The sequence below is a fragment of the Siniperca chuatsi genome, linkage group LG19 (assembly GCF_020085105.1).
Source record: "Siniperca chuatsi isolate FFG_IHB_CAS linkage group LG19, ASM2008510v1, whole genome shotgun sequence".
NCBI classification, from domain to species: Eukaryota; Metazoa; Chordata; class Actinopteri; order Centrarchiformes; family Sinipercidae; genus Siniperca; species Siniperca chuatsi.
The window spans coordinates 4,329,889-4,342,918 of NC_058060.1; the positions used below are offsets into that span (position 1 = coordinate 4,329,889).

Consider the following 13,030-nt stretch of genomic DNA (forward strand, 5'->3'; position numbering starts at 1 on the left):
GTTTTTTCTCTGCACAGGAGGATGATGGGGTTACCCCGCCTGATGAGAGTTTGTTGCATGGCAGGTTAACGAACTCTGAAACACTGTGTAATCTGGAGTCTCCATTTGGGCATATGTCAGAGGAAAGGTGCGCTGAGCTGTCTGCTCTTATTAACAGTTATTTGTGTTTGTTTAATGATACACCAAGCCAAACACACTTGATAGAACATAACATTGATATAGACTAGCATTTTTACTGGGTGTCGGAGGAAAAGCGCAATGTGACTGACATAGAGATAAAATATATGCTTAAGAAAGGTATTGCAGAGCCCTCGTCACCCGGTCTAGTTGGGTGTCACCTTGTCAGGGTTTCTGCGGGTCCTTGAAAAGTCTTAAATCCAATAATCTGAATTTTAGGCCTTAAAATGTCTTAAATGCAATTTGGACAGGTCTATTGATTCAAGTTAACATTACTTTTGTAAAGTTGCATTAACTTCAGTCTTGGGTTTAAATGTGTTTTGGGGAAAAATGCACGCTTTAACAACTACAAAACAGAACCAACGTGGAATTAATAGCCACTAATGCAAACTGTGCAGCCTGGTCAGAATTTATCGGAGCACACCCAGCTAATGTGTTGTGCCCATAAAGTCTGTGATCTTGCCTAAGTGTTTTTTCACAGCGCCTTAGCCAAATGAAAAGAAAAAAATACTGAAAGAGAGAGGAGAGAGATGAGAAAGCACAAAACTACGGGAGAGAAGATGTTGAGTTAGTAACATGCAGTAATGGGATAAAAATGCATACAGATGGAGAAGGAGAGGAGGAGAGAGGAAAGAGGTGCATCATGGGAAGTCTCCTGGCATTCTAGGCCTATAGCAGCATAACTAAGGGATGGTTCAGGACTCACCCAAGCCAGCCTTAACAATAAGCTTTATCAAAGACGAAAGTCTTAAGCCTACTCTTAAATGTGGAGATGGTGTCTGCCTCCTGAACCCAAACTGGGACCTGATTCCACAGGAGAGGAGCTTGATAGCTGAAGGCTGTGGTTCCCATTCTACTTTTGGAGACTCTAGGAACCACAGGACTCTAGGGCGGCTGTGGTTTAGTAGTAGAGCGTGTCGTCCACCAATCGGAAATGTTGACAGTTTTATCCTGGCCTCCCCCACGTGTCGAAGTGTCCTTAGGCAAGACACTGAACCCCAAATTGCTCCTGAGGACTGTTCCTTCAGTGTGTGAGTGTGTGTGAATGGTTAGTTTCTTTGAACTGATGAGCAGTTAGCACCTGCCATCAGTGTATGAATGTGTGTGAATGGGGTAAATGTCATATGTCATGTAAAGCGCTTTGAGTAGTCAGAAAGACTAGAAATGCACTACACAAGTACAGTCCATTTAGATTTACAAGTAACCCTGCATTCTGGGAGTGCAGTATTCTAGTAGGGTAATAAGGTATTATGAGCTCTTTAAGATACAATGGTGTCTGACCATTAAGAGCTTTGTAGGGGAGGAAAAGGTTTTTAAATTATATTCTGGATTTTACAGGGAGCCAATGCAGAGCAGCTAATATTGGAGAAATATGATCTCTTTTCCTAGTTCTTGTCAGTACACGTGCCGCAGCATTCTGGATCAACTGGAGAGTCTTAAGGGACTTATTCGGGCAGCCGGAATAAAGAATTGCAATAATCCAGTCTAGAAGTAACAAATGCATGGACGAGTTTTTCAGCATCATTTTGAGAAAGGATGTGCCTGATTTTTGCAATGTTACGTAGGTGAAAGAAGGCAGTCCTTGAAGTTTGTTTCATGTGGGAGTTAATGGATAAATCCTGATCAAAGATAACTCTGAGGTTCCAGGGCAATGCCATCTAGAGCAACTATATCTTTAGATAATAAGACGGTGTAGTCCCTCATTCGTCCAGGAGTGTTCCATCGTAGAAAAGGTTTCAGTTGTAGTCATCTGGACACTGTTTTCAGAATCAAGACGTTTCGGCTCCCATCCGGAAGTCAATTGAGAATGACTTCCGGATGCAGACATTTCCACACATCCACACATGCTTACATTACTGCTGACTCACTTTCACATTTTTTTTTCCATTTTTCATTATATTTCTGTAAATAAATATGCTTGTTACAGCTTGTAAATTTATCTGGTCTCCCATCTTTGTCGCAGACTAGGAGCCGGGCTGTGACAATATATATAGAGAGACAAAGACCACTGCAAAATTATCAGTTTCTCTGGTTTTACTATTTATAGGTATGTGTTTGGATAAAATTAACATTTTAGTTTTATTCTATAAATTTCTGACAACATTTCTCCCAAATTCTAAATTGAAATATTGTCATTTATAGCATTTGTTTGCAGAAAATGACAACTGGTCAAAATAACTAAAAAGATGCAGTGTTGTCAGGCCTCAACTAATGCAAAGAAAATAAGTTCATATTCATTTTTAAACAACACAATACCAATGTTTTAACTTAGGAAGAGTTCAGAAATCAATATTTGGGTCCACCCTGAATTTCACTCAGCTTTCATGCATCTTGGCATGCTCTCCACCAGTCTTTCACATTGATGTTGGGTGACTTCATGCCACTTGTGCTGCAAAAATTCAAGCAGCTCAGCTTTGTTTATGGCTTGTGACCATCCATCTTCCTCTTGATTACATTCCAGAGGTTTTCAATAGGGTTCAGGTCTGGAAATTGGGCTGGCCATGACAGGGTCTTGATTTGGTGGTCCTCCATCCACGCCTTGATTAACCTGGCTGTGTGGCATGGAGCATTGTCCTGCTGGAAGCAGAGTTGGGAAACATTGTCAGAGTAGTAGGAAACAAGTTTTCAACAACCGTGTACTTGGCTTCACAAAGACAAATCTGCCCGATTCCAGCCTTGCTGAAGCACCCCCAGATCATCACCGATCCTCAGAATCAGAATCAGAAATACTTTATTGATCCCCAAGGGGAAACTCTTTTGTTACAGCAGCTCACTATCACGTCAGTGCACACAGGAATAGAAATACTAAGCAAAAAATATAATACACTATAATACAGGTCAGAAAATAAATTAGTACCAAGTGGGTATAAGTATAAAATTAAAATAAGTGTGAAGTACAAAGTGGGTTTACCGGTTGATGATAATAATACGGTATAAAGTAAGGTATAAAGTAATAGTGCATAGTAATAGTGAGCTTATTAAGTGTAGCTTATTAAGATTATAATGAGATGGAGGATATTGCACAGCAGTAATAGAGATATGAATAAATCCTCCACCATATTTCACAGGGGGTGCAAGACAGTGTGGCTTGTAGGCCTCTCCAGGCCTCTGTCTAACAATTAGACGACCAGGTGTTGGGCAAAGCTGAAAATTGGACTCATCAGAAAAGGTGACCTTACTCCAGTCTTCTATGGTCCAATCTTCATGGTCTTGCAAATCTCAGCCTGGCTCTTCTTTGATTCTCATTGATGAAGGGCTTTTTTCTAGCTTTGCACGACTTTGGCCCTGCCCCTGGGAGCCTGTTTCGAACCGTCCTCGCCGTGCACTTCACCCCAGCTGCCGTTTGCCATTCTTTTTGTAGGTCACTTGATGTCATACTACTGTTGTTGAGTGACATTCAAATGAGTTGGCGGTCATCCCAGTCAGTGGAGAGTTGTTTTCACCCTCTGCTAGTCTGTAGCTTTGTTGTCCCCAACGTCTGCTGCTTGACCTTGTTCTTATGACCCACTGTCAACCTGACGCTCACTGTATCCCTCTGCCAGCAAAGTCAGAATTGAACCCTTATTTATCTCACTCAAGACTTTCCTTTACCCTATTGACCATGCCAAAAGAGTTGAAGTTATTTTTTGATACCAATTACTTTTGAGGTACTACTAGCACTGTTTTGCCATCCAGCTGGTCTTGTTGCAAGAGTATAGTGATGACCACCGCAGTGGTTTTTGGTTCAGGTGATCACCTAATCAGTACCTCATTCAGTAGAATGAGGTGCTTGGAACTCAACAAACACTGGAATGGAATGACTGCCATACATGTAGAGATGATGATTTAAGAAAAATGTAATATTAATATTTTCCAGAGCTCTATATATGTTAAGATGTATTTATATCCAGGGGTGCACATAACTTTTTCAGGTTCAGGAAACTCACCCCATACATAGCTTGGTCTTAATAAATGCAATCGTCCTCACTGTCCACTTCGGTGTCTCCCTCACTGTCCACCACTTCATCTTCCTGCATGGTAGATGATGAAGATGCACCTCCCGGGTCCTGGTTGAGCTTCTGATTAGCTTTCTCCATTCACAGGTCAACAGCTGGCTTTGACGGGTGAATGTGCATCAGGGCAGAGAGAAGAGTATGTGACAGACAAGACCTGTACTTAGTTTTTATTATGTCGAGATGCGAGAATCCCCTCTCACAAGCTCACAAATAGACAATTTAACCACCTTGTTGATGTTGGAGTAACAATCTGGATTGCTTGTATTTACTATTTGGACCAAGACATATACAGAGGTTGTTGCCAAGTGTTTTTTTACTGCTTTAAGTGCATCCATTCTCTCACATTGGAGTCTCTGACAAGTTGTAAGCTGGCCTCATATTTCTGAAGAATGGTGCATCGTTGCCAAAATGGTAGAGGTCTTGCATTTCCTGAGGCCAAATGGAAGGATCAAAAACTAAAAAATGATCACATGATTTAAGGGAGTCATCTGTTTTCAAACTCTTCAATTAAACCCCTGAGTAAATTTGTCTTGTCCCTGTCAGCATCAGCCTTAGAAAGAGTGTGTGTCCTGTAGTCACCATTAAGCAACTGTCCAATCCACCATGAGTTCTTCTTTACATTCTCCAATGGTCAACTTTTCCTTTTGAAACGTATTAGATGAGCAGATCCCGTTCTCTTCACACAACTTCTTCGCTCCACCTTTTTGTAAATAAAACTGCAGTAGCGATTAAATGTCTTACACTAAGTAGAAAAGGTTTCAGTCGTGTCATCTGGACACTGTTTTCAGAATCAAGACGTTTCGTCTCCCATCCGGAAGTCATTGTCAATTGTGAAAATGGTCTCAGAACTCAGAAATTTTAGCTACTCTGTGTTGCTTCGGCCCTGCCCTCAGGGAGGAGTGTTCCTGAGTGTCTGCTGTTTACCCTGCCTAATTTCACCTGAAACTGACCTTCTTTTGTTTCCATCATGGCCCAGTAATCAGGCCTATTGTTTTCTGGCTGCACCTCCCTTATCACTAGCTAATCAGGTACTTAACAGTGATGAGACTGCACGTCTTTTAAATCAGACTTCCACAGAGAGGAACGCATTAGTGTATGGCGCAACCCTTCTCTGTCATACCAGCTAGATCATCACTGAAAATGTTCTGGGAAAGTCCTGGAAAATGATCTCTAGAAAAGAGTGGGAACCCTGATTTTGTTGCCGAAATGTGGAGTCGTGTGATTAGATTTTAAAATTTGTAGAACTCACCTCAAGGGCATAACATTCGTTTGAAAAGTGGGGGGGGACACAATAAAGCGGGGGATCTGGGGGTCCTTCCCCAGACAAAAAAAGGATTTGAATACCATTTTCTGCATTTCTACATACTTTTACAATATCCTCAGCTACTTAAACACCTTATGATTAAGATGGCCATCATGGTTAGTTTAATCACTCAAATTCAGACAGGAGACGGAAGCGTTGTGAAGGCAGTAGCCTGGCTGTTCACACCAGAAGGGCATTTCTCTGTGCCGGTCAACAAGCAATTCCGCTTCTCTGCTCTTTTCTAATCACATGTAGAGCTAATCTTTATCTCTGTCTCTGTCTGTCTGCTTGTGTGTATGTGTGTGTCTGCTCATCTCTCTCGCTCTCTGTGTAGACACAACTGTCAAATATGTGAAATAAGTACGTCATTTAAAAAACACAATCACAAACAGCAGTGAGACTATTTCTAATAATTATAGTAGATGGGCAGATTTTGAAATTCATCATGTGGGAGGAAAAATCAGGGGAACTGAAACTCCAGGAGTACAGCGGGGAGACGGGCAGGAAAATCAAAAGGGTTGACAAACAATGGATGCATATTTTATAATTTATCAGAATCAAATCATTTTTATCATATATAATATATCATTTATATTGTTTATAATAGATTATCAATGTGTTTCTTCTTCGCACGCGGCATTCAAAGAAAATAGATGCCGAAACTATCGCTGCAGATTGTGAGCGTGTCCTGTCTGAACAGCCCAGTTGGTTAATATGGGTGCTGAAAGGAAGCGGCAGTGCTTTATAGTGCTTCTGCCTCCTGTCTGAACCCCGCGTTACTCTCTGCATGTTTAACCCAGAACCCTACCGAACATCTCATGCTGTTGTATTCAATTAGGTATATAAGCTATACTTTGAAGAATAGGACTAATAGATCTATGGCACATTATTTATAGCACTATCAACAGATTATGTTCTATTTGCAACTTCAATCACAACATATAAGAAATGTATCAAAAAATATATATATAAAAAGTTTCACAGTGTCAATAGTTTTATCAAAATCACTGTAAATTAATGTGTTAGCTTTTGTTTATGTTCAAGTCCAGTGTCTAAAACTCTTTATTATGAGGAGTACATTATGATTATACCTTCTCACTGTAACTCAAATTACATGCCTTTTTTACTCCTTTTTAAAAAAAATAATAAAAATAAAAAAACATTGTGTAGCCACCATCTTTTTGTCTTAAATTGAATGGCTTATATGGGAACATAATCCTTCCTACCTTCATGTATCCATACTTAACTTTTACATTTTAAAATGGTAAAATCATAAATTAATCAAAAACAGACAGAGATCAATTCATCGAGCTTGCTGTTGTTGGCGACGCTTCATTTTTTTATTTTTCTATCGCAAAACTCTATCAGTAACGTTACCACTCTCAAGGCAGGAATGATACCAACGGCCAGTGCCATGGATGATCCAGAGTGTGGTCCAATTTGACATGCCCTGTTTTAAAGAGGCTGTTGTGCCCTTAAAATAAAATTGCGGATTTCCTCATGTAAAACTACATGCAATGCAGCAAATTTCCCAGTTTCCAGTGTCTCCATCATCAAGCTGGACATCAACAGTGGCATGAGATTTCTCCCACACCAATATGTGTATAATTTTAACAGTAAACATTAACAGCTAACCCGCTAGCTAACATTAGCTAACAATGTTATACGTTAAGCACAAACAGCCAAACACAGTACAGTGTAAGTGTATTAATGTGTTTTAAAGTGTGCTAGGATATTGCTGCATAGTGTTGGCTAACTACAAACGTAAGCTACATAGAATTTATAACTTGTAGTGAGATCTGACAGGTTGCTACTTTTTCAGCGCAATGCCACAAAAGAAGCGCACATATGGTATTTTTTCCCAGATACATGTTGACGTGTTAACGTTACATTGTGAAGAACAAATCTATGTTGAAATCATAGAAATAAACAAAAGAAACCTTGTTGTCAAAGAAAACTTTCTTACCGTCTGCGCATATATCTCTCCAGCACCAAAGAAGAAGCAGCGAACCAGGTAGTTACTTTGGTAATGGCCGAAAAAAACTCCTCAAATACCGTCACACACATGATAGATGGTGAATTAACAGTGTTATGAGTTGGTGTTTAATTTAGCATGAGTCTGATCCACCAACCATTTCATTTTATTGAGAAATGTTTAATTTTTAAAACGCCTCTCATTCCCACGGTCTTCTCCCGCAAAATTAACGCAGCTAACCAACAGAGGATTTTTGAGACTGCTCCTATGATCTCAGACTCAAATGCATGGGTATTGAAACTTGTTAAGTTGAGCATGTGGCTGGTGGAGGTGGATCCACTACATACTGATTTTATATACTTATTATATATAATATTGTATATATAATATATATAACATATTTTATAACAGTCATATATTTGTATAGGCTAGAAAATGAAATGTGCAAATATAAAGAGCTGGAGTAAAAAGTACAATATTTGCGCCTGAAATGTAGTGAGGTTGAAGCAGCATCAAATGGAAATACTCAAAATACAAATGACTCAAAATATTACTCAAGTACAATACTTGACTGAATGCAGTTACTTTCCTACAACAGGGGGCTGGTCCACATATGGTTTATACTAAATTTGGAGAGGAATGTATATTTTTTTAAAGAATAATGAAAAACGTGTTAGGCAAAGGAATCAAACTGGCAATTGGTAAATACTGAAAATTGTAGTGTGGTTAATATTGCTAGATGCTGGATGCAAGGATTTTTTTTTTTCTTGTGTGAGCAAGTGTGTAAATTGGCCTCTTTGTGGCTGCATGGTGGCGTCGCTGATCTCAGTGTTGAATATGAGGAGAAAAGAGGGGAACCTTTGCGCCAAATATGATCCTGTATTAATCATTGCCGGCCATCAATCACAGAAATAAAGGCTGCTGGTATAGTGGAGTACATATCAGGCTACCCGATCGTGACAGAGGCCTGTGGATATGGGCGCATGTCAAAATGATGTAATGATAGCCGATACCTGAGTGTGCCAACATGTGCCAAAATGCGCTGACAGGGTATACTGCGAAAATTTGTTTTAAAAATGTGTGAATCTGATCCATCCATTGTCATTGTCAGCAGTGAAAAGCAAATGCTGTTAATTACCCCTCCTCCCTAGTGCGCCTGCGCTCCCTCTCCTCCTCTCTCCCTCAGTCGGTGTGGCTCCGTTCTCTACCTGACAGCTCATCGTAAGACACGCACAGAACCAAGTCCCGGGCTTCTCACTAGAGATAAAGGGCCGCGCAGGTCTGGGTATTTGGAGTCTGGGCAGTATACTGACCGGCTGTTGTCCTGAGCGTCCAGATACACACAGCGGCATGGAGCGCTCCTGATCTCTGCAGGAGAGCTCAGCCATTCTTCCCTCGTCACATCTTGGATCTTGTTTGGATATTTGGAGACCTGGCCATGTCGGCGAGAGAGAAGGGGATCCTGACCAAAGACAGTGTCAGCCTGCTGCCCTGTTTTTATTTTGTAGAGGTGGGTTGATGTTGCATGCTTCCCATCAGAGCCGCTCTGTATCCCCATCAAACAATACTACAGCATAATGAGAATGTAACGTTAGTTTGATGTGGTTGTGTATAACTATCACCAAAGACCTATTACTAAAGATCAGTCCATGAAGATGGGCTTCCTATGACAACCAGCTTAATATGACTTGACTGTTACTATTTTAATATGTAGGTCAAAAATAATAATGTCAGCATCAAAACGCAATACACTGTGTTCAGAAAATGAAATGTGCATATAGTGCCTTTAGGTGATTTTCCTCCACTAGAAGCCTAGCCTATATGATATATCACATAATTCCTCTATTACCTGTACAATTTAGTCACCTGTACTCATATTGTAAAGAAATGGCTGGATTTACAATAGTATAAAGAAATGCATTGCTGCATTTTGTATTATGTTGCTTTTGAATTCATCTATTATATATTTTTATGTCCCAAAAACCTAATATTATCTATTCCCATAAAGTAAAGTACTGGTATGGTAACAGTTGGACCAACATACTGTATACATTCACATATATAGACTAAAAATGTGTCTCTTGAATATGAACACAGTGAAGGAAGTGTACGTGGACACACACACGCTTTTTTGTGTCATTCAGGTTTTTTATTAACTTTTCTAAAAGAAGACTTTGATTATTTTGTGATCACAGATTCAAACATATATTTTGATCATTTGCATCATATTTACAATGCATGCATTACATGCTGAAAATTGCTGTAGCATCAACAAATGATTTTACACACAAACAGACTAAGTAGACTAACATTATGTGCAGCACAAGGCATAATGCAAACATGATGAGGAAATTTCCACAAACAGAATGGCAGACTTACACTGTCAAGTAGCTTTAAATATGAGTCTGTAGTGACAGGGTAGTGCAGCCATAATGGATGTGGATGAGGGGATTCCTTAGTGGCAACAGTGTCTTTTAATATGGGGCCAGTCAACCACACTCCTCTGATGATTGTATTTTTAAGAATATCAGGTTTACTCGAAAATAATTCAAATGAACTGATGATTTCAAAAATTCAAGTACAGATTGCATGCAGCTTGTGGTGACTGTCACTCGTTCTGCTGTTGTGCACTTTATGCACGCTCTAGTTCACCACTGGCCTGTGGCTCGCCAATCAAACTGGCATCATATATTATAGAGTTGCCTCTAATACTGTATGATGGATGCTGTTGGGATGACTGCATCATTCCCATGGATTTGTCTCACAGTGGTGACTTGGACAGGGGATTCCCTCAATTTTGTTTTGTTTTGTTTTTGGAATCTTTCATTCACATTTCAATGCACTCTCACTACAATTAATGTGCCTGAACAAGAAGTCAGCCTTGAGCTTTTCAAATTGCTAAAGCTGCTGTTCACCGAAGGATTTTTTGCCCTCTATCTTTACAAACAGCATGAAGCATGTAAACTAGGTCAATGCTGAAAGTTAAATCTACTCAGTGAACTACAGCACTTGTGCATATAATTAGGCCCACTCAGGCTCATTCCCTGAGTGTGTGTGTCAGTGGCTGGTTTGCAGAGAGCTGAGGTGCTGGCCTGCTCAGCTTAATCCCATCCTGCTCTCCTGTCAGCCGTGACTGCCATGTCCCACAATAGATGTAGAGAGAAGATCAGAGTGTGCCAGTCATGATGTATCTCTCCTCCCCGGAAAGATTTACCTCTGCAATCAGGACTCATGGTTCTTTAAGCGTTCATGTTTGTTTGGTTTTCAGTTTCAAGTTGGATATATATGAGGTTTTAGAAAAAAAAAAAAAAAAAAACAATTTCTTGCCGGAATCTTGAATATAATGCGAACGCTATTTAGAAGTTGGAAACTGGTAATAACTGATATCACATGAACATAGCATGATAAGTGGCTGTTTCCTCTGGTTGCAGAAACGATAAACCAATTAGAGCTTTGTAGGCGGGATTAAGAATGGGGATGTCATCTTCCCACTTATACCTGTAGCTACCTAGCTACATCCATGCCCACAAACCAGCAACAAGGGTGGGTGAGATTGATACAGCCATAGGTGCCTGAGCAATGGAGCAAGAGGGACAAATGCATCCCCATTATTCAATTAGGGGGAGCAAAGATATGGTTTTGCTACCCCACTTTGTCTTTTTAAAAATAAACTTATCATCATACAATCCCCGCAATCAGGTGATTATATTTAAGCAGCCTAAATGATCATTTTACTATTTTCAGCAACTGACAAAAACCAGTAATAAAAAAATCACACATTTTTGGACCACCTTTTGAGTTGGTTGAGTCGAACCCATCTCTGCGTTTGCCACAGCATGGGTCGAGAGATGTGACAGCAAACTGAACAAACATTGCCGAACAATGGTCCTGGCCTAACGGTTTGTGAACAGTACAACAATGCACAGCACTAAAATTAAGGATGACGTCATTATGGGTTAAAGTTAGCATTAATATACCTCGGCATAGTTGAGAAAAGGTTGCATCTACTTTAGTCATTCACTGATTCAATGCACCAAAGATGTTGTGTGACCAGGTGCATGCTGGGTTTGGCAAAATGCTAAATGCTGAGATGCTCACGATGGATCCTCCACGTGTTGCCCTAAAAGGGCTCTTTAATTTAACAGTACCCATGTTGGGACGTTTGCGAATGAACGGCTTTCCGTAATCCAAAACCCACCCATGAAGTGAGTGAGTACAGCAAGCCCCTACACAGTCTCTGCCTTGCCCTCCTCCCTCAGCAGAAAAGAGAGGAAGAGGCAATTCAAGGACAGTCCATCGCCGCCACTGCAGTTGACGTCACCAGGAAGAGCGCTGTGTTGATGGAATTCCATCGCCCATCAGGACAACTCCAGTCCCCGCCATCATCTCAACCACTACGAGCTCACAACACGTAGCCAGTCACAGCATCACCACACTCCAGCGAGGTTCCCTGGTAACCAGCCTTCTTTGATATAATTCCGACTGGACTGTTGCCACTCTACAAAAAAGCTAAAAGATAAAAGATAAAGGAATTGTTTTTCACAGAACGGACAACAAAGCAAAACTTTCCAACGTTCTAATGTCAGCCTGTCATGCCCACAGTTCCGTTCAACACAGCGCTCTTCCGCTCTTCCGTCATCACGCACACCCCAACAACACGCTGTGACAGCAGAGCCCACTTTAACGGGACAGTTCACCATGTCCTTCAGCTCAAGACAGCAGAAAGGCCAGCAATAATGAATAACAGGAGTCATCAGCAACCACCTCTCATCATACACAATTACGTTCAGATGGAGCACAATAATTCCAGGACACTCCACCTTTCGTCAGATTTTTCTATAGCAGCCTACATCATCTAGGGCAATTTACACCGGGTTGTCAGCACCTCCTGTCATCCAGCTCCAGCAATCACATCAACGTTGGGGCACGCCCGTAGGTCATGCCGTAGCTGCCAGTACTTCCTCATAGGATGCTGATCGGTGCATTCAATCTGTGGCGCAAACACAAGTGCATAGCTTGAAGCCCGGCAAGAGGGATCATCGTGATATCATGATCTTGTAAGTCCAGCTGCCTAGCAATATTAAGCAACCACAGCAGTTTGCTCTAACTGGTGCTCCTGGCACCGGGATGCCATCACAGCCCAGCCGTGCACTTCCAACAACCACAGCAAGCCAGCCTTAGCAGGGCAACCCTGCACTGGGATTCCAGCGCCAAGCTTAGTAGGGGAATCAGGCACCATGATGCCAGTGCCCCCTGCCGCCTACTTCCAGCAATCAGTAGCCAGCCTAAGCAGGGAACCTGGCACCAGGATCGAACCCTGCTGCCTACTACAAGCAACCGCAGCAGCTGGCTTTAGTCGGAGTATTTGACGATGCTGCTGCTTGGTCCAGACAGGGCTTATGGCACCAGGATGCCAGGATCTTTTCCCAGTCCCAGCTGGGAAAGCTCTCGTCAGCTGGAGCCTTCCGCACTAAGAGGCCAGTGCCCAGCTTTCCTCCACAGCCCTCGCAGCACGACGTTCCTTCCATACTTAACTCTGGTCTTCCTCCCAACCTATTCAACTTCACCCCATCTACAGCC

General features: G+C 41.4%; 1 protein-coding gene across 1 annotated transcript in view; it reads left to right on the plus strand.

Annotated features, from left to right (window-relative positions):
- Nucleotides 1-8,622: 8,622 nt before the first annotated feature.
- LOC122866864 (2-lysophosphatidate phosphatase PLPPR4) overlaps nt 8,623-13,030 on the plus strand; it is a 94,157-nt gene continuing 89,749 nt past the window's right edge. Inside the window, exon 1 of the mRNA XM_044177056.1 lies at nt 8,623-8,960. Within this exon, the coding sequence (XP_044032991.1) occupies nt 8,889-8,960 (72 nt within the window). The 5' untranslated portion in view covers nt 8,623-8,888. The remainder of the gene's footprint in view (nt 8,961-13,030) is intronic.